Source organism: Cervus canadensis, chromosome 5, assembly GCF_019320065.1.
Source record: "Cervus canadensis isolate Bull #8, Minnesota chromosome 5, ASM1932006v1, whole genome shotgun sequence".
NCBI lineage: Eukaryota > Metazoa > Chordata > Mammalia > Artiodactyla > Cervidae > Cervus > Cervus canadensis.
In genome coordinates, this window is record NC_057390.1 from 41,979,331 (window position 1) to 42,002,508 (window position 23,178).

A 23,178-nucleotide genomic window follows, 5' to 3' on the forward strand; every position below is an offset into this window, starting at 1 on the left:
CAGCCCCTCTCGTTAGGGAGCAAAGTCTCTAAAGCCTTTAACCATCTCTCTCCAAGTTGGTGAAAGCCCAAAAGGTCACTTTTACGCAACTACAACTCAAGCCTGTACTCTGCGTTCTTTTCCAGCATAACCCAGCATTGTTTGGGATAGAGATTTGTGAAAGCAACTTGGAAGCGGGAGTTCAAAACTGAGGCCTAAGGGTGGCCTTTGTGTGCTAGAGAGCGACTGATTTTTTTTTTCTTCTAAGGCCTGTGGTTTTTTGTTTGATTTTAATCAGTGTTAAATGAATCTACAACTCAAAAAAGGTTAAAATAGAATAAAAGGGGAGCATTCACAGCCTGTGTGATTTGTGTTGGGTGGATCTGGACTTCTTTTTAATATTTAAAAATTTTATATTGGAGTATAGTTTTATTTTTTACTGGAATATAACAACAGTGTTGTGTTTCAGGTGTCCAGCAAAGTGATTCAATTATACATGTATCCTTTTTCACATTCTTTTCCCATTTAGGTTATTTCAGAATATTAAGCAGCTTTCTCTATGCTATACAGTAAATCCTTGTTGATTATCTAAATACAGCAATGTGTACATATCAGTCCCAAACTCCCAATCTATTTTGCCCCCACACTCTTTGCCCCTGGTAACCATAAGTTCATTCTCTTAAGTCTGTGGATCTGGACATCTAACTTCAGATGGTGAGACTGGAATGTCTATGGTACATTTCCTTACGTAGAAATCCTGAACATACTGGAATGAATTTCTGCTATGTTCTGAAATCTTGTTATCTTTTATTAAGATGTTTGAGCACAATTGCTACTTTATTTAATAATGATAGGCACATAAGTAATAAGGTTTAATTATGCTGTTAAGCTGGGTGACACTTTCTGCTACCTCTTTATGAGTGGTTGACTTTCTTTAAAAATCTGGAGTGCTCTTGGGAAGAGCAAACTTTTAGTCTTGCTTCTGGTTAAGTTCTGTTTATGTAAAATTAACCATTTTCCCACTTTTTAAGAAAATGTGAATTGTAATATGTTAAACACCTAAAGACTGGTAGAGACTAAGATGATAAATACTCATGTATTAACTCCCAGCTTTAAGCAGTTAGTAACATTTTGCCAGATTTGCTACAGGTCTTTTAAAAAATAAAAATTAGAGCAACAGTTAAACCCTCCCATTCTTCCTTCCTACAGTAACTACTGTCACTATTTGGTGTTTAGTGTGCATAATGTTCTTGTTGGAGGAGGAAATGGCAACCCACTCCAGTATTCTTGCCTAGGAAATCCCATGGACAGAGAAGCCTGGTGGGCTGCAGTCCATGGGGGTCGTAAGAGTCAGACACAACTTAGGAACTAAACCACCACCACCAGTATTTTTATACTTTAGTATTTGGGTTTGTGTGTACATTACATATGTAAGTATGTATTATTATTTAGTATATTTTTAAGCTATAAATAAATATTATCAAACTGTTTGTTATCATTTGCAAAGTGTTTTTCCACTAAGTATTATTTTAAATTTCTTTTTCATTCATATAAGCTGTACAGGCATACCTGGGAGATATTGCAGATTGGGCTCAGACCACTGCAATAAATGGAATGTTGCAATAAAGCAAGTCACATGAGTTTTTTGGTTTCCCAGTGCTTATGAAAGTTATGTTTACACTCTATTGAAGTCTATGCAGTAGCATTTTGTCTAAAGAAATAATGTACATACCTTAAAGATACTTTATTACTAAAAAAAAAATTTCAAACTATCATCTGAGCCTTCAACCAGTTGTAATCTTTTTTTTGGTGGAGAGTCTTGTCCCTATTGCTGAAGGCTGGAGTGGTTGTGGCAGTTTTTTAAAATAAGACAATGACGAAGTTTGACACATTGGTTGACTCTTCCTTTCTCAAAATATTTCTGTGTAGCATGCAGTCCTATTTGATAGCATCTTACCCACAGTAGAACTTCTTTCAAAATTGGAGTAAATCCTCTCAAACTCTGATACTGCTTTATCAACTAAATTTGCATAATAGACTATACCCTTTGTTGTCATTTAAAAAATCTTCATGTCCTCACCAGGAGTGGATGCCATCTGAAGAAGCCACTTTGTTTGCTTATCCATAAGAAGCAGCTCCTCACCCATTGAAGTCTTATCATGAGGTTATAGCAATAAAGTTACATCTTCAGGCTCCACTTTAGTTCTCTTGCTGTTTCCAACACATCTACAGTTCCTTTTTTCGCTGAAGTTTTGAAGCTGCTCAAAGACATCAGTGACGATTGGAATCATCTGCTTCCAAACTCCTGTTAAAATTGATATTTTGAACTTGTCCCAGGTATCACAGATGTTTTTAATGGCATCTAAAAGGTGCCATTAAGAAAACCTTTCAGAAAGCTTTTCAATTTACTTTGCCCAAGTCCATCATGGAAATCACTATCTATGGCAGCTATAGCCTTGTGAAATTTATTTCTGAGATAATCAGCCTTAAAAGTTGAAATGCCTCTTTGATCCATGGGCTGCAGAATGGATATTTGTTAGCAGGCATGAAAACAACATTAATCTGGTTGTACACCTCTGTCAGCTCTTGGGTAACCACTTGCATTGTCAGTGAGCAGTAATATGAAAGGAATCTTTTTTTCTGAGCACGAGGTCTCTGCAGTGGTGTTAAAAATTTTTAGTAAACCATATTGTTAACAGTTATGCTGTTGTGCAGACTTTGATGTTCCACTAATAGAGCATAGGCAGAGTAGATTTAGCATAATTCTTAAAGGTCTTGGGATTTTCAGAATGATAAATGAGCATTGGTTTCACCTTCAAGTCATCAGCTGTATTACCCCCTAACAAGAGATTGTCCTTTGAGGCTTTGAAGCCTGACATTGACTTCCCTCTGGATGTGAAAGTCCTAAATGGCATCCTCTTCCCATAAAAGGCTGTTTTTTGTCTGCATTGAAAATCTGTTATTTAGCATCACCACGTTCGTTAATTATCTTAGCTAGATCTTTGGATAACTTGCTGGAGTGTCTGCATTAGCACTTGCAGCTTTATCTTGCAATCCCTTGTTACAGAGACAGCTTCTTTCCTTAAACTTTGTGAACCAACCTCTGCTAGCTTCAGAAGTTTCTTCAGCAGCTTCCTCACCTCTCTCAGCCTTCACAGCATTGAAGAATTAGGGCCTTGCTTTGAATTAGGTTTTGGCTTAAGGGAATATTAACGGCTGATTTGAGGTAGCCAGACTACTAAAACTTTTGTCATATCAGCAGTAAGGTTGTTTCACTTTCTTATTCACATGTTCACTGGAGTAGAACTTTTAATATCCTCCAAGAACTTTTCCTTTGCATTCACAACTTGGCTAACTGGTATAAGAGGCCTAGCCTTTGGCCTGTCTTGGCTTTTGGCATGCCTTCCTCACTAAGCTTATTCATTTCTAACTTTTTTCTTTTCTAGAAAAATATTTATGTTAGCCTTATCAGGTCTTAGTTGTGTGGCAGCACACAGAGTCTTCATTGTAACACATGGATGTGTGGGCTTAGTTGCCTCTCAGCATGTGAGATCTTAGTTCCCCAGCCAGGGATTGAACCCATGTCCCCTGCCTTGCCAGGCCAATTTTTATCCACTGTACCACCAGGGAAGTCCTCATTGCTAACTTTTGATTTAAAGTTAGAGATTTGTGCCTCTTCTTTTCACTTGAACACTTAGAGGCCATTGTAGGATTGTTGATTAGCCTGATTTCAACATTTTTATGTCTCAGAGAATAAGAGGCTCCTGCGAAGAGAGACTTTGGAGGAAAGGCTGGTCAGTGGAGCAGTCAGAACACACACAGCATATATTTTGGCAGTTTGCTGTCTTATGAGTGCAGTTCTTGGTGTCCTAAAACAAGTAGAGTAGTAACATTAAAGATCTCTCATCTCCATAACAAATATAATAATAACAAAAAAGTTTGAAGTATTGTGAGAGTTACCCAGCTGTTACTCAGAGACACAAAGTGAGCAAATGCTGTCTTAAAAAAAAAAATTGGCGCAGACAACCTGGGTAGAAGGGGCTTTTAGGGGAAAATGGATACATGTATATGTATGGCTGAGTCCCTTTGCTCTTCACCTGAAATTACCACAACATTGTTAATTGGCTATACCCCAATACAAAATTTTTAAAAGTTTGGGGGGGAAAATGGCGCAGATAGATTGTCTTGACGCAGGATTACAACAAATCTTCAATTTGTAAAACACACTATATGCAAAGCATGATAAAGCAAGGCGTTATAAAATGAGATATACCTGTAGTTCGTTTTAATTGCCATAGAATATTCTGTTATAGAGGGGCTTCCCAGGTGACTCAGTGGTAAAGAACCTGTCTGCTAGTGCAGGAGATACAAGTTTGATCCCTGGGTTGGGAAGATCCCCTGGAGGAAGAAATGGCAACCTGCTCCAATATTCTTGCCTAGAAAATTCCACAGACAGAGGAACCTGGTGGGCTACAGTCCATGGAGTGACAAGAGAGTCAGGCACGACTGAACACATGTATTCTGTTACATAGAAGCAAACTGTATATTTGTTCTGTCGCAGATACTAGAGAATTTGTAGTTTAAAGCTACTGCTACTTTCAGTAAACATTCTTGTGTCTTTCTCCTTGTTCACATTTACATGAGGTTTTCTGAGAGGTGAGTTACTTAGTTGGAAGGGTATGCTTATCTTCAAGTATTGACTATTATCATGGTGCTCCTCAAAGTTGTTATATACCAATTTTTACATTTTCACTAGCAAGGTATTCTGTTTCTCTATATTTTTTTCAACACTTGATGTTATTTTGTAGTACTATATTTATGAATCTAATGCATGTGAAATGATATTTAATTTGCATTTCTCTGATGAATAATAAAATGTAGGATCTGTTTTATATTTCTGGCTTTTCTAGTGGATCAGACAGTAAAGAATCTGTCTGCAATGCAGGAGACCCCAGTTCGATCCCTGGGTCAGGAAGATCCCTGGAGAAGGAAAGGGCAACCCACTCCAGTACTCTTGCCTGGAGAATTCCATGAGCAGAGAAACCTGGCAGGCTTCTGGACTATAGTCCGTGAGGTCATAAGCAGTCAGACACGACTGAAGTGACTTAGCACACAGCACGTGATATGTGTGCTATTTATCTATTCTTATGCTAACACCAAACTGTCTTTATAGTAAGTTTTTATATTTGGTTTGTCAGGATCCTTGCATTGCTTGCATGTACCTTGAAGTACATGCATTGCTGTACTTCATAATTACTTTTGTTACATTTAGCCTTTATGAAAAGACTAATTGGGATTTTTTTTATTGGAACTTTATATTTTATTGGAAATTTCATTTATATATAAAGTAAGTCTTTGCATCCATGAGTATTGTGTAAGGTGAAATTGGTGAAAATTTTATCCTTTTTTACCTTATGTAATGTTTTATTGTAGTTTCCATGAAGTTCTTCCCTATCCTTTGTAAGATACAGATACTATATCCAGCTTAATGTCAGACTCTTAATTTGCCCTGATGATTTGGTTGAAGTGTTTTAAATCCCATGTTGACAATAATGTCATTTATAAATAAGCCAGCATAAATAGCCAGCATCCTTGTATTGGTCCATAGACCTAACATTCCAGGTTCCTACGCAATGTTGTTCTTTACAGCATTGGACTTAACTTCCAACCAGTCATATTTAGGAGTGGGTATTGTTTTTGCTTTGGCTCAGCCTCTTCATTCTTTGCTGAGCTATTTCTCCACTCTTCTCCAGTAGCATATTGGGCAACTGTCAATCTGGAGAGTTCATCTTTCAGTGTTATATCTTTTTGCCTTTTCATACTGTTCATGGGGTTCTCAAGGCAAGAATACTAAGGTGGCTTGCCATTCCCTTCTCCAGTGGACCATGTTTTGTCAGAACTCTCTGCCATGACCTCTTTTGGGTGGCCCTGCATGGCATGGCTCATAGTTTCATTGAGTTAGACAAGGCTGTGCTCCATGTGACCAGTTTAGTTTTCTGTGATTGTGGTTTTCATTCTATCTGATAGACAGAGTACCTGAAGAACTCTGGGTGGAAGTTCGTAAAATTGTACAGGAGGCAGTGATCAAAACCATCCCCAAGAAGAAGAAATGCAAAAAGGTAAAATGGTTGTCTGAGGAGGCCTTACAGATAGCTGAGAAAAGAAGAGAAGTGAAAGGCAAAGGAGAAAAAGATATATCCATCTGAATGCAGAGTTCAAAAGAATAGCAAGGAGAGATAAGAAAGCCTTCCTCAGTGATCAATGCAAAGAAATAGAGGAAAACAGTAGAATGGGAAAGATTAGAGATCTCTTCAAGAAAATTAGAGACAGCAAGGGAACATTTCATGCAAAGATGGGCACAGTAAAGGACAGAAACGGTATGGACCTAACAGAAGCAGAAGATATTAAGAGGTGGCAAGAATACACAGAAGAACTATACAAAAAAGATCTTCATGACCCAAATAACCATGATGGTGTGATCACTCACCTACAGTCAGACATCCTGGAGTGTATCTCAAATGGGCATTAGAAAACATCACTACGAACAAAGCTAGTGAGGTGGTGGAATTCCAGCTTAAGCTATTTTAAATCCTAAAAGGAGATGCTGTGAAAGTGTTGCACTCAATATACCAGCAAATTTGGAAAACTCAGCAGTGGGCACAAGACTGGAAAAGGTCAGTTTTCATCCCAGTCCCAAACAAAGGCAATGCCTAAAAATGTTCAGACTACCGCACAATTGCACTTATCTCACACTCTAGCAAAGTAATGCTGAAAATTCTCCAAGCTAGTTTTCAACAGTACATGAACCAAGAACTTCCGTATGTTCAAGCTGGATTTAGAAAAGGCAGAGGAACCAGAGATCAAATTGCCAACATCCGTTGGATCATCGAAAAAGCAAGAGAATTCCAGAAGAACATATATTTCTGCTTTGTTGACTATGCTAAAGCCGTTGACTGTGTGGATCACAACAAACTGGAAAATTCCTCAAGAGATGGAAATAACAACCACCTTGCTTGCCTCCTGAGAAACCCGTATGAAGGTCAAGAGGCAACAGCTAGAACCAGACATGGAACAATGAACTGATTCCAAATTGGGGAAGGAGTATGTCAAGGCTGTATGTTGTCATGCTGCTTAATTTAACTTCTATACAGAGTACATCATGAGAAATGCCGGGCTGACTGAAGCACAAGCTGGAATCAAGATTGCCAGGAGAAATACCAATAACCTCAGATACACAGATGACACCACCATTATGGCAGAACGTGAAGAAGAACCAAAGAGCCTCTTGATGAAAGTGAAAGAGGAGAATGAAAAAGTTGGCTTAAAACTCAGCATTCAGAAAATTAAGGTCATGGCATCTGGTCCCATCACTTTGTGGCAAATAGATGGGGAAACAATGGAAACAGTGAGACACTTTATTTACTAGGACTCCAAAATCACTGCAGATAGTGACTGCATGAAATTAAAAGACACTTGCCCCTTGAAAGAAAAGCTATGATCAACCTTCACAGCATATTACAAAACAGAGACATTACTTTGCCAAGAAAGGTCTGTATAGTCAAAGCTCTGGTTTTTCCAGTAGTCATGTATGGATGTGTGAGATGGCTCATACAGAAAGCTGAGCGACGAAGAATTGCTGCTTTTGAACTATGGTGTTGGAGAAGACTCTTGAGAGTCGCTTGGACTGCAAGGAGATCAAACCAGTTCATCCTAAATGAAATCAGTCCTGAATATTCATTGGAAGGACCAATACTGAAGCTCCCAGTATTTTGGCCACCTGATGGGAAGAACTGACTCATTGGAAAACACCTTTGATGCTGGGAAAGATTGAAAGCAGAAGGCGAAGGGGATGACAGGTTAAGATGGTTGGATGGCATTACCAACTCAGTGGACATGAGTTTGAGCAAGCTCTGGGATTTGATGATGGACAGGGAAGCCTGGCGTGCTGCAGTCCATGGGGTTGCAAAGAGTTGGACATGAAAGAGCGACTGAACTGAACTTCTATTGGTCCAGGCTTTCACTGGAATTCTTCTCAAGTCTTGCTATCAGTTATGATGTTTGCTTTTTGTTTTTGATAGATAGCCAGCAAACTTCTATCTCACTATGTTACTTGGATTTTTATTATGAAGGGTAAATTTTGTAAATTGCTTTTCTTTATCCGTTGGGATATTTTGTTTTTTTATTTTATTATGACTGTTTTCTTGCATCACTTAATGGTCCAGTGTTGAATCATCCTTGCATTTCTGGATGAACTCTGCTTAATTTTGTTTTTTTTAAAAAAAATAACAATGTTGAAATATAATATTTTAAGATATTTGCATATATGTTCCTAGGTGAATTTGGCCTCTAATTTACTTTCTTTGTATCTTTCTGGTTTGGTATCAGAGTTTTAAAGCTACAGGAATTTTTCTATGGAGTCTAGTTTTTATTTCTTTAGACTGTCTTTTCCTTAGCATTTTTTCAAAATTTTACCTGACACCTTCGTCCTCTGCAGCTTTATTAGGCTCTTTGTTGTTCAGTCACTAAGTCATGTCTGACTCTTTGCAACCCTATGAAGTACAGCACGCCAGTCTCCCCTATCCTTCACTATCTCCTGGAGTTTGCTCAGATTCATGTTCATTGAGTCAGTGATGCTATCTGACCATCTCATCCTCTGCTGCCCTCTTCTCCTCTTGCCTCCAATCTTTCCTGACATCAGGGTCTTTTTCAATGAGTTGGCTCTTTGCATCAGTTGGCCAAAGTATTGGAGCTTCAGCTTCAGCATCAGTCCTTCCAATGAATATTCAGGACTGATTTCCTTTAGGATTAACTGGTTTGACCTCCTTGCAGTCCAGGATTCTCTCAAAAGTTCTTTTCCAGTACCACAATGCAAAAGCATGTATTCTTCAGTGCTCAGCCTTCTTTACAATCCAGCTCTTACCTACGTACATGACTACTGGGAAAACTATAGGTTTAACTGTATGGACCTTTGTCAACAAAGTCATGGCTCTGCTTTTTAATATGTTGTTTAGGTTGCTCATAGCTTTCTTTCCAAGGAGCGTCTTTTAATTTCATGGGTGCAGTCACCATCCACAGTGATTTTGGAGCCCAAAAAAAGAAAATCTATTCCTGTTTCCACTTTTTCCCCATCTATTTGCCATGAAGTGATGGGACCAGATGCCATGATCTTAGTTTTCTGAATGTTGAGTTTTAAGCCAACTTTTTCACTCTCCTCTTTCACTATCATCAAGAAGCTCTTTAGTTCCTCTTCACTTTCCGCCGTAAGGGTGGTGTCATCTGCATATCTGAGGTTATTGATATTTCTCCCGGCAATCTTGATTCCAGCTTGTGCTTCAGTCAGCCCGGCATCTTGCATGATGTACTCTGCATAGAAGTTAAATAAGCAGGGTGACAATATATAGCCTTGACATACTTGTTTCCCAATTTGGAACCAGTCCATTGTTCCATGTCCAGTTCTAACTTCTTGACCTGCATACCGGTTTCTCAGGAGACGGGTGATGTGGTCTGATATTCCAGTGTCTTTAAAAATTTTCCAGAGTTTGTTGTGATCCACACAGCCAAAGGCTTTAGTGTAGTCATTGAAGCAGAAGTAGATGTTTTTCTGGAATTCCTTTGCTTTCTCCATGATCTGGCAAATGTTGGCAATTTGATCTCTGGTTCCTCTGAATTTTCTAAACCCACCTTGAACATCTGAAAGTTCTCGGTTCACATACTACTGAAGCCTGGCTTGAAAGATTTTGAGCGTAATCTTACTAGCATGTGAAATGAGTGCATTTGTGCAGTCATTTGAGCATTCTTTGGCATTGCCCTTTTCGGGGACTGGATCTGGGTTCAGATCAACGTCTGTGTATGTGTTCTCCTGCTCAGCAACTACAGCGTTTGTGCTTGGTGCCCGTAGTGCCCAATCTGACAATTCATGTCTTTATTTCAGGAAAACTCTCACCAGTCCTGTTTTTAAATACTGTTTGAGCACTGTTCTTTCCTATCTCTTCTAGAATTCCTATTAAACATATCAGGGGTAGTTCTGCTGCAAGTAACAGTATCTGACTTTCTGTGCTTTGGACTATAGACACAGTTATTCTTTGGTTGACAGGAAGTCTAGAGTTATGCTAACTCAACATTGTTATCAGCGGACCTATATATTTTTTTTGGCCTCCTTTTTGTCAGCTTTCTGACAGTCTCAGTCATCCCTGTCTTACTCTTGCTCCCTCAAAAGGAATCTCTTTTTTTGCTCTGGCTGCTTTAAAGATAACCCCCCTTTCCTTTTTTTCTTTTTCCAGCAGTTATACTTTGTTGGGATTTAATGTATTTTTCATTACATTATTTTTGGTGAGATTCATAGATAACTTGAATCTGACTTGATGTCTTTCACTGATTTTAGGAAAGGCTTAAGCATTATCTCTTTAAATATCACTTCTGCTCATCATCTTTTCACTTCTCTGGCTCTAATTATATATACATGCTCTATTTTTCACTATACTCTCCATGTCTTACACTCTTTTCTGTATGTGTCCTTTTGTTACTCATGCTTCATTCTGGGTATTTTCTTCTGAGCACTCTTCTAGTTCACTGCTATTTTTCTTTCAATTGTCCAATCTGATGTTAAACGAGTCAGTCTTTGAGTTCATAGTTTTAGGTACTTTATTTTTTTTTAGTTTTAGAATTTTCATTTGATCCAGCTTTAGAGTTTCTGTTACCTCCTGAAATTCCCAATCTTGCCTTTTTTTTTTCTTGAGTATTTGTGGCATAGCTGTTTAAAGTCTCTACCTCATAATTCCATTATCTGAATATATATCATTTTTATTGTCTAACATCGCTCTTTTTTTTTTTTTACATGTAGTTTTGTCATCATAGAGGCTCAATTATTTTTCAGTGAGAGCTGGACATTATATATAGACAATGTAAGGCAACTGGAGGCCTAGGATGGTCTCTTCCCACAGAGGTTTTATTTTTGACAGGCACCGTGGGCCACTAGCAGTCCAGGGTCATTTTAATAATTTCAAATTTGAGCTAATTTGAAATTGTGGTTTTCAGTTTCTGCCTGGGCTAGTCTATTTCTTGTTAACCATTTCCCCCTTACTCTTAGCATATGACCTTTTAAGGTCCCAGTCTGAAGTGTGGGCATTACCTTGTCCCTCCTCTTTGGGCTTCTGAACTCTAATTTTTGTCTTCTTAGCTCAGAGAAGCTTTAAAAAACTCTGCTCAGTTTCTCATACCGTCAGCCATCTCTGGAACCGGCCCCCATCCCTTGAGAAACATCTAAAATGGGCTCTCTAGCTTTTCTAATTGTTTTCTGTGGAAGGGTTGATCTGGTTACTTAGAATACCATTACTTGAAGTAGAATTCCCCAAGTTCTGTATTTCTCCTCTGTATCTTATTGTACAACTAATTTTCTTTTTGCCTCATAGTTACAAGATTCCTTATGTCTGTGGGCATTGTGTATGAGTTCTAATGAAATTTTTTCATACTTATAGGCATTTTTCACTTTTTATTTTACAGATGTTATGACTTCATTTATGTCTTTTGACTTTTTTAATCAACTCATTCAATCTCTAATTCTTATTCTCATCTCTTTGACCATTATAAACATATTTAAAATCTTTGTTATATAAGCTTAGTTTTTCCTTGAATGACCTTTAATTCTTATTGTTGATTTTTGTTACTTTGGCATCCTAGTGTTTTTATTTGTTCTTGTGTATAGTTTTGAATATTTTTAATGTGTCTATCTTGAGTAGGAATTTGTGAGTTCTGTTGTCTCACCTTTCCCTGCTACATTCAGTACTCTGTGCCTGGTAGGTTTTTTTGTTGCTTCTACCTCCCTCTCAACACCCACTCCCCATGTAAGAATCTGGTATAAAAATGGTAGCTTAGATTAAGGATATCACAGATTAAGTCACTGAGTCAGTTGTTAACTTGTTTCATTTCCTGGGTTTGAGGCTTTATCAGAGTCTCCCCCTGCAATGCTTTATCAGAGTCTCTTCATCCGCAATGCAGGAAACCCTGGTTCAGTTCCTGGATCGGGAAGTTCCGCTGGAGAAGGAATAGGCTACCCACTCCAGTATTCTTGGGCTTCCCTTGTGGCTTACCTGGTAAAGAATCCGCCTGCAATGTGGGAGACCTGGATTCAGTCCCTGAGTTGGGAAAATCCCCGGGAGAAAGGAAAGGCTCGCCCACTCCAGTGTTCTAGCCTAGAGAATTCCATAGGTCATAAAGAGTCGGACCCAACTGAGCGACTTTCACTTTGTTTCCCCCTTCCTAGTTCCATAACTTTCTAAAAATTGTAATCTGTTGTTAGCAAATTTCATAATCTTTTTCACCACTGTAAGCAAATTTTTAAGAACCAATGTATTTCTTCCTAGTGCCTAGCCTCAATGAAGTAGTTTCATTTGAGTGGAACACTTACACACTGAGCTGCTTCATCCAGACCTGGATGTACTACACTATTTGGTAGTACACTGACCCTTTGTAAAGTTTTGGTTCTTTTTTTATGATGTGAGTCAGTCTGAGGTAAACAACTTCCCTGATGATTTATGCTTGCCAAAACCTTTAGATCAGACCTTTAGATGCATCCTTTAGTTTGACTGGAAATACAGAGGATGGGGTATAAGTTAAACAACATTTAGGGGAAACACAAGTCCAGAATGGGGGACATTCATTAAGGAGACTGGCTGGGCTCTTCTGAAAGTCCAAGACATTATTGTTTTCTTTAGATGAGAATGAAGACACAGTGAACCAGATGCAATGTGTGAGACATAATTGAATTTTTGTCTCCCCCCTCCAAAAATAAATAAGACATTTTGACTTTTACAACACAGTGATAAAGACTAACAACCTATTTTTTTTTTAATGGGCACAATATGTGAATAGACATTTCTCCAAGGAAGATATAAAACTGGTCAATAAGCATATGAAAAGAAACTCTGTCATTAACCATTCAGTTCAGTTCAGTCGTTCAGTCGTGTCCGACTCTTTGCGACCCCATGAATCGCAGCACGCTAGGCATCCCTGTCCATCACCAACTCCCTGAGTTTACTCAAACTCATGCCCATCGAGTCGGTGATACCATCCAGTCATCTCATCCTCTGTTGTCCCCTTCTCCTCCTGCCCCCAATCCCTCCCAGCATCAGGGTCTTTTCCAATGAGTCACCTCTTCGCATGAGGTGGCCAAAGTATTGGAGTTTCAGCTTCAGCATCAGTCCTTCCAATGAACACCCAGGACTTATCTCCTTCAGGATGGACTGGTTGGATCTCCTTGCAGTCCAAGGGACTCTCAAGACCAACACCACAGTTCAAAAGCATCAATTTTTCAGCGCTCAGCTTTCTTCACAGTCCAACTCTCACATCTATACATGACCACTGGAAAAACCATAGCCTTGACCAGACGGACCTTTGTTGGCAAGGTAATGTCTCTGCTTTTTAATATGCTATCTAGGTTGATCATAACTTTCCTTCCAAGGAGTAAGTGTCTTTTAATTTCATGGCTGCAGTCACCGTCTGCAGTGATTTTAGAGCCCCCAAAAATAAAGTCTGACACTGTTTCCACTGTCTCCCCATCTATTTCCCACGAGGTGATGAGACCAGATGCCATGATCTTAGTTTTCTGAATGTTAAGCTTTAAGCCAACTTTTTCACTCTCCTCTTTCACTATCATCAAGAGGCTTTTTAGTTCCTCTTCACTTTCCGCCGTAAGGGTGGTGTCATCTGCATATCTGAGGTCATTGATATTTCTCCTAGCAATCTTGATTCCAGCTTGTGCTTCTTCCATCCCAGCGTTTCTCATGATGTACTCTGCATATAAGTTAAATAAGCAGGGTGACAATACACAGCCTTGACGTACTCCTTTTCCTATTTGGAACCAGTCTGTTGTTCCATGTCCAGTTCTAACTGTTGCTTCCTGACCTGCATACAGGTTTCTCAAGAGGTGGGTCAGGTAGTCTGGTATTCCCATCTCTTTCAGAATTTTCCACAGTTTATTGTGATCCACACAGTTGAAGGCTTTGGCATAGTCAATAAAGCAGAAATAGATGTTTTTCTGGAACTCTCTTGCTTTTTCGATGATCCAGCGGATATTGGCAATTTGATCTCTGGTTCCTCTGCCTTTTCTAAAACCAGCTTGAACATCTGGAAGTTCTCGGGTTCACGTATTGCTGAAGCCTGGCTTGGAGAATTTTGAGCATTACTTTACTAGCGTGTGAGATGAGTGCAATTGTGCGGTAGTTTGAGCATTCTTTGGCATTGCCTTTCTTTGGGATTGGAATGAAAACTGACCTTTTCCAGTCCTGTGGCCACTGCTGAGTTTTCCAAATTTGCTGGCATATTTAGAGTGAAGCACATTCACAGCATCATCTTTCAGGATTTGAAATAGCTCACCTGGAATTCCATCACATCCACTAGCTTTGTTCGTGGTAATGATTCCTAAGGCCCACTTGACTTCACATTCCAGGATGTCTGGCTCGAGGTGAGTGATCACACCATTGTGATTATCTGGGTCTTGATCATCTTTTTTATACAGTTCTTCTGTGTATTCTTGCCACCTCTTCTTAGTATCTTGTGCTTCTGTTAGGTCCATACCATTTCTGTCCTTTATTGAGCCCATTTTTGCATGAAATGTTCCCTTGGTATCTCCAATTTTCCTGAAGAGATCTCTAGTCTTTCCCATTCTGTTGTTTTCCTCTATTTCTTTGCATTGATTGCTGAGGAAGGCTTTCTTATCTCTCCTGGCTATTCTTTGGAACTCTGCATTCAAATGGGAATATCTTCCTTTTCTCCTTTGCTTTTTGCTTCTCTTCGTTTCACAGCTATTTGTAAGGCCTCCTCAGACAACCATTTTGCCTTTTTGCATTTCTTTCCTTGGGGATGGTCTTGATCCCTGTCTCCTGTACAGTGTCACGAACCTCCATCCATAGTTCATCAGGCTGTCTGTCAATCAGATCTAGTCCCTTAAATCTATTTCTCACTTCCACTGTATAGTCATAAGGGATTTGATTTAGGACATACCTGAATGCTCTAGTGGTTATCCCTACTCTCTTCAGTTTAAGTCTGAATTTATCAATAAGGAGTTCATGATCTGAGCCACAGTCAGCTCCAGGTCTTGTTTTTGCTGACTATATAGAGCTTCTCCATTTTTGGCTGCAAAGAATATAATCAATCTGATTTCGGTGTTGACCATCTGGTGATGTCCATGTGTAGCATTGTCTCTTGTGTTGTTGGAAGAGGGTGTTTGCTATGACCAGTGCGTTCTCTTGGCAAAACTCTATTAGCCTTTGCCCTGCTTCATTCTGTACTCCAAGGCCAAATTTGCCTGTTAGTCCAGGTGTTTCTTGACTTCCTACTTTTGCATTCCAGTACCTATAAAGAAAAGGACATCTTTTTTGGGTGTTAGTTCTAAAAGGTCTTGTAGGTCTTCATAGAACCATTCAACTTTGGCTTCTTCAGCGTTACTGGTTGGGGCATAGACTTGGATTACCGTGATATTGAATGGTTTGCCCTGGAAACGAACGGAGATCATTTGTCGTTTTTGAGATTGCATCCACGTACTGCATTTCGGACTCTTTTGTTGACTATGATGGCTACTTCATTTCTTCTAAGGGATTCCTGCCCACAGTAGTAGATATAATGGTCATCTGAGCTAAATTCACCCATTCCAGTCCATCTTAGTTCGCTGATTCCTAGAATGTCGACATTTACTCTTGCCATCTCCTGATTAGGGAAATGCAAATCAAATACACAGTGGCATACCATTTCACACTCACTAGGATGCCTTTAGTAAAAATAATGGCAGATAATGACAGGTGTTGACAGAATGTAGAGAAATTGAAACCCTCATGCACCGCTGGTGAGCATGTAAAATGGTACAGTTGCTTTGGGAAACAATTTGGCAGTTCTCAGAAAGGTTAAACACAGAGTTACCATATGACCCAGGAATATCATTCTACTCATAATAGCCCCAAGGTGGAAACAGCCGATCTATGGATTCAGTATCTATCTATTCAGTAATAAAAAGGAGTCATGAAATTAAAAGACGCTAACTCCTTGCAAGGAAAGTTATGACCAACCTAGACAACATATTAAAAAGCAGAGACATTACTTTGCCAGCAAAGGTCCGTCTAGTCAAGGCTATGGTTTTTCTAGTGGTCTTGTATGGATATGAGAGTTGGACTATAAAGAAAGCTGAGCACTGAAGAATTAATGCTTTTGAACTGTGATGTTGGAGAAGACTCTTGAGCATCCCTTGGACTACAAGGAGATCCAACCAATCCATCCTAAAGGAGATCAGTCCTGGGTGTTCACTGGAAGGACTGATGTTGAAGCTGAAAGTCCAGTACTTTGGCCACCTGATGTGAAGAGCTGACTCATTTGAAAACACCTTGCTTCTGGGAAAGATTGAGGGCAGGAGGAGAAGAGGACGACAGGATGAGATGGTTGGATGGCATCACCGACTCAATGGACATGAGTTTGGGTAAACTCTGGGAGTTACTGATGGACAGGGAGGCCTGGCGTGCTGCAGTCCATGGGGTTGCAAAGAGTCGGACTCAACTGAGCGACTGAACTGAACTGAAGGTACTAATATATTCTACAGCATGGATGAACCTTCAAAACATTAAAGTGCAAGAAGCCAGTCACAAAATGCTACATATTGTATGTTTCATTTACAGTTCAGTTCAGTTACTCAGTCGTGTCCAACTCTTTATGACCCAATGAATCGCAGCACACCAGGCCTCCCTGTCCATCACCAACTTCTGGAGTCCACCCAAACCCATGTCGATTGAGTCGATGATGCCATCCAACCATCTCATCCTCTGTCGTCCCCTTCTCCTCCTGCCCTCAATCTTTCCCAGCATCAGGGTCTTTTCCAATGAGTCAGCTCTTCCCATCAGGTGGCCAAAGTATTGGACATTTGTCCAAAGAAAGCAAACCTATAGCTACAGACAGTAGCTTAGTAGATTAGTAGCTTGTAGCTAGTAGCTTAGTAGATTAGTGATTACACAGGATTAGAGGAGAGTAAGAAACAGGGAGTGACTGCTAATGAATATGGGATTTTTGTACACTTCTGTGAATATATGAAAAATCTTTTTACACTTTAAATGGGTGAATTTTATGGTATATGAATTGTAGCTCAATAAAGCTATTTAGACAAAGATAACTGAGAGTAATGGATATGTTTTGAATTATCAATTGAGTAATGGAGAATATGGATTTGTTAATTTTCAGAGATGGGAAACAGTATTACTGTTTTGTCTGAAATATCTTTGTTGTCAGGAGATGCCCACAGAAATATTTAGGAGTAGTTTATTCGGTCTGCAAGTTAATTTCAAATAGCTCAAGAATTTTTAAAAGACTGTAGAGTGAGAAAGGGAAAGCAAGTGTGGCAAAATGATAGCAGTTGTTGAATCTAGATGGAAGGTATGTGGATATTCATTGTACTTTTCTTCATGCTCTTTTTTTTTTCTTTCCTGTTTGAAACTTTTCAAGATAAAAAACTGGGTGGGGGAGACTTTTTGCACTTTCAGCACTAAGGAAAAATCTTTTGTTCTTCTAACCATAGGCTTCTTTAGTTATTATGCTTGTTGTAACATAGAGCAAAACTATATATACCTACTGAATGTATTTGTGTATGCCAGAAACAGAGACCATTAAAACCAAAGAAGAGGGAATTCCCTGATGGTCCAGCAGTCAGGACTCCAAATGCTCACTGCCGAGGGCCTAGTTTCAGTCCCTGATTGGGGAACTAAAATCCCACAAACCAAATAGGGCAGCCAGAAACGACAAAGAAGAGTAAGAGGAATAGACTACATTTCATATGTAGTATATGTAATCTTTTTATTACCAAATGTTTAAATTTAATTCCCTATAATTTTTAAAGTTCCATATTCATCACAATTTATGAAACAATACAAGGATATAGAAAGAAAATCTATATTAATAGTCTGGGTGATACATGTGTATTAAATACTTATTAATGAAAGACTCCACATAGTGTTTGTGTGTGTGTGTACATGTGCTCAGTTTGGTTTTAATGCAGGCAGATTCTTTACCACTGAGCCACCTGGTAAACCCTATAGTGTTTGTATCGTACCTATTTATATGCTAAGCTCTATAGTAGGTGATGCTTCCCTGGCGGCTCAGACAGTAAAGCACTGCGAGAGACCCAGGTTTGATCCCTGGATTGGGAAGATCCCCTGGAGAAAGGAAACGGCAACCCACTCCAGTACTCTTGCCTGGAAAATTCTGTGGACAAAGGAGCCTGGTAGGCTACAGTCCATGGAGTTGCAAAGAGTCGGACACTACTGAGCCACTTCACTTTGACCACAGTAGGTAATGGAGAAGCAAGGAGAACTCCTGTGCCTTTGAGGAGCTCGCTGTTTACAGGAAGAGTCAGATACATAAATAAATGTAAGATACTGTAGAATCCACCTGCCAATGCAGAAGATGCAGGTTTGATCCCTGGGTTGGGAAGATCCCCTGGAAAAGGAAATCGCAATCCACTCTAATATTCTTGCCTGGGAAATCCCACGGACAGAGGAGCCTGGTGGGCTACAGTCCATGGGGTCACAAAAGAGTCATACACAACTTAGTGACTAAACAAGAACAACTGTACAAAATATGGATAAAGAATTATAGGAAGAACTTTTAGTGATGGCAGAATAATTTAGGGGGGAAAAGTAATTGACAAGTTGAAAGGTATGCAGAATATAAAAACATCTGCTAGAAGACATTTTAGAGCAAAAAAGAAAATATTTATGGAGCTCAGATTCAGGAAAGCTGAAAATTCATAAAGGTGAACATGACCTTTGGATGCAGTTTTTCCATATAAGCTTCTGCTGATTTCAGAAAAAGCAGCTTAGATAATGTAGCTAGTTGAATAGCTCTTTTTTGAAGCATGGTTGGAGTTCAGATGCCCTGCAAGAGGAGATACTGATAAATTACCCATGCATTTATGTTAGAACCTGAAAAGATACATCTAGATATAAGGATATAAAAGAAGTAGACAGGCCCTTATAGGAACAGAAGCCCAGCTTCAAATCATCAATTCCTGAAATTAAGGACATTATGCATTGATAGTAGCCTTAGAAGCATGTCTGAACCAAACTAAAGGATAGTTCAGAAAATGATATCCAGGTATATACTACTGTATATAATATAGATAAGCAACAACAAGGACCTACTGTATAGCACAGGGAACTAATGTATAGTACAGGGAACTGCATTCAATATCTTGTAATAACCTATAATAGAAAAGAACCTGGAAACAGTGATATATATGTTCAGTTATGTATATGTATATGCACTTATTTTGTTGTTGTTCAGTCACTCAGTCATGTCTGACTCTTGTGACTCCATGAACTGCAGCACGCCAGACTTCCCTGTCCTTATTATCTCCCAGAGTTTGCTCAAACTCATGTGCATTGAGTTGGTGATGCCATCCAATCATCTCATCCTCGGTTGTCCCCTTCTCCTCTTGCCTTCAATCTTTCCCAGCATCAGGATGTTTTCCAATGAGTCAGCTCTTCCCATCAGGTGGCCACAGTATTGGAGCTTCATTTTCAGCATCAGTCCTTCCAATGAATATTCAGAGTTGATTTCCTTTAGGATTGGCTGATTTGATCTCCTTGCTATCCAAGGGACTTTGAAGAGTCTTCTCCAGCACCACAGTTCGAAAGCATCGATTCTTCAGTGCTCAGCCTTCTTTATGGCCCAACTCTCACATCTATGCATGACTACTGGAAAAACCATAGCTTTGACTGTACATATATATATATATATATCTGGATCACTTTGCTGTATACCTGCAACTAACAAAACACTGTAAATCAACTACATTTCAATTTTAGAAAAACAATATCTAGAATGAAACACATCTGGAGAAAGAGAACATCATCCAGAATCTCAGATTATTGCTACAATAATGATTGCTGATGCACAGAAAAATAAAACAGCCAGACCCAGGAGGACATTATATAACATAAATGTTAGCTAAGTAAACAGCTAGGGAAAAAAAGATTCATAGGGACTCTAGATATTGGCGTTATCAAAGAGACTTTAAATTATGTTTAATATGTTGAGGGCAATAAAAGAAGAATTTTGACAGAGAATTGGAAACTATTAAAAAAGCAAAGGAATTTCTAGAATAAAAATAATAATCAAGATTGAGAACTTGTTGGGTTTAGAAACTGATTAGACACCACAGGTGTGTTCTGTAGCTACTGAGAATCTATGGGCTGGATGCTATTTTTCAAACTATGTAGTAACAGTACACGACAAGATAGGAAATTTGTACCAGTATGTAGAACAACATTGACCCTAAACACATCATTTAGTTCAGCTGGCATTTTTTTAAAATTTTATTGGAGTATAATTGATTTACAATGGCATGTTTCAAATGTACAGCCAAGTGAATCAATTATACATATACAAGTATCCACTGTTTTAGATTCTTTTCCCATATAGGCCATTACAGGGTACTGAGTAGAGTTCCCTGTGCTATACAGTAGGTTCTCATTAGTTACCTATTTTGTATATATTAGGTTGGTGCGAAAGTAATTGTGGTTTTTGCATTGTTGAAATTTGCCATTTGATATTGGAACCACCAGGCTTCCCAGGTGGTGCCAGTGGTAGAGAATCCACTTGCCAGTTAGGGAGATGCAAGAGATGTGGGTTCGATTGCCGGGTCAGGACTATCCACCACTTGGAACCACCACTGCACTGTACATTCCTTAAAACTAGAAAAGGAACTACTAGATCTATAACCTACAGCAAACATGATAATTGCCAGTACCATCTTGAAAATTTTCCCTTTGAGACTGGGAATGAGACTAGGATGCTTTCTGTCATTCCGTTTATTCAAGATTGTGCTGCAAGTCCTAGATGCAATATCTTAGCAATCAAAGCTGTAAGAATTGAAAAAAGGAAGAAATAATCTATTGTTATTCACATACAATATGACCACAGATACTTAAGATTCTAGAAAATACAAAAGAATCCAAAATAAGGTTGCTAGATATAAGGACTATATTTTTTAATCAATTATTTCCATATAACAGCAACAAAGTGAAATTTTAGAAAGACACCATTTACAATAACATCAAAACCCCCCAAATATATAGAAGTAAATTTAAAGAAAGACCTCCACATAGTAAACTATAAAACACTGAGACTCGGTAGTTATTTTTAAAAAGATTGTTGAGAAAAATCTTTAAGAGATAAGTAAATGGAGCATATGTTATAATCTTAAGTTGAAACTCAGTATTTTGGAGATGTTGACTACCTCAAATTAATCTATGAATTTAGTGTAATCCCAAATCAGAATCTCAATAGGGCTTTTGCAGGGAGAGCAGTATAGTACTTCAAGCTCTGATTCTAAAATATATCTGGATATTCAATGGGTCAGATAGCCAAGACACTGCTGAAGATGAAGAATATTGTGGGAAGACTTGTTTTATTGGATATTAAGAACTATTATAAAACTACAGTAACTAAGATAGTACCATTTTAGGTGTAAGGATGGATAGATACCAAGTTGTAACTAACTCTGAGAAAATGAACATATGTCTTTAAAAGAAACCCCAGGTTGAAGATACTACTACTAATGCAAGCACAAGTAAACAAGAAAAAGAGTTTAGTCAGCCACTTTATCTTACCCATTTTTTTCTTAACACAGATTCTAAGCATTTGGATATTAGAGGTTGTTCCTTACTCTTAAAAATCTTTAGTAGAACCTATTTACTAGATTTAATAGAATCATAATGTTGTTTATATAGAAAGTTTAGTAGTTAGTTTGAATTAATTTATTGTGTGCTTAAATTACAATTTTGAATCTTTTTCGGTTTTAGATCTGCTGATTTGGGTCCTACTTTGTTGACAAGACCTGGACAACCAACACTTACCAGAGTGCCACCACCCATTCTTCCAAGGCCATCACAGCAGACAGGAAGCAGTAATTTGAACACTTTCAGACCTGCTTACAGTTCATTTTCTTCTGGATATGGTGCCTATGGAAATTCATTTTATGGAAGCTATAGCCCTTATAGTTATGGATATAATGGGCTGGGCTATAACCGCCTTCGTTTAGATGATCTTCCACCTAGTAGATTTGTTCAGCAAGCTGAAGAGAGCAGCAGAGGTGCATTTCAGTCCATTGAAAGTATTGTGCATGCATTTGCCTCTGTCAGCATGATGATGGATGCCACTTTTTCAGCTGTCTATAACAGTTTCAGGGCTGTATTGGATGTAGCAAACCACTTTTCCCGATTAAAAATACACTTTACAAAGGTTTTTTCAGCTTTTGCATTAGTTAGGACTATAAGGTACCTTTACAGACGGTTACAGTGGATGATAGGTTTAAGAAGAGGCTTGGAGAATGAGGACCTATGGGCAGAAAGTGAAGGAACTGTGGCTTGCCTTGGTGCTGAGGACAGAGCCGCTAACTCAGCAAAATCTTGGCCAATATTCTTATTCTTTGCTGTTATCCTTGGTGGACCTTACCTCATCTGGAAACTGCTATCTACTCACAGTGATGATGTAACAGGTAAGAGTAATAGAATGGGTTTAACAACCATGTAACAAGGACTTCCCTGGTGGTCCAGCAGTTAAGACTTCACCTTCCAATGTGGAGGTGTGGGTTCAGTCCCTGGTCAGAGAACTATGATCCCACATACCTCACAGCCAGAAAACTAAAACATCCAAACAGAAGCAATGCTAAATTCAATAAAGACTTTTAAAAAATGGTATACATCAAAACAAAAAATACTATATATAAGTCATAAATTTCAATAATAGATTAGTTAAATTAGCTTTTTTATATTCATTTGTATTTAATCTTTTGATTGAGTTATTTTTTCAGTTAAGAACTTTAAAACTAGAAGAGGAACATATAGCAAAAACAGACTTGTTGATTTATTCTTTGTTAGTTCAGTTTAACAGCACACATTACTTAACTACTGTAAACAAAGTACTAAACTTGATGCTATAGATGATACAGAGATAACATAGGGAATAAACCCCTTATCCTTTTTAAAACTTAATGAGAGAGAGGTAGGTGAGACACATATAGGTAATTGTAGTGAGGCGTAAAGAGTGTAAGGAGTATGACAGTTGGGGAGAAACATAAGACTTACTGAGCCTTTTTATATGCAAGACACTGTGCTAAGTATTTTGTGTATTTTACTCATTTAATTCTTACAACATCATGCACAGCATTGC

At 38.6% G+C, this 23,178-nt stretch overlaps 1 protein-coding gene across 1 annotated transcript in view; it reads left to right on the top strand.

Annotated features, from left to right (window-relative positions):
- PEX13 (peroxisomal biogenesis factor 13) overlaps positions 1-23,178 on the top strand; it is a 33,070-nt gene that overhangs the window by 631 nt on the left and 9,261 nt on the right. The window contains exon 2 of the mRNA XM_043468643.1: positions 21,810-22,504. Coding sequence (XP_043324578.1) covers positions 21,810-22,504 — 695 coding nt within the window. The remainder of the gene's footprint in view (positions 1-21,809; positions 22,505-23,178) is intronic.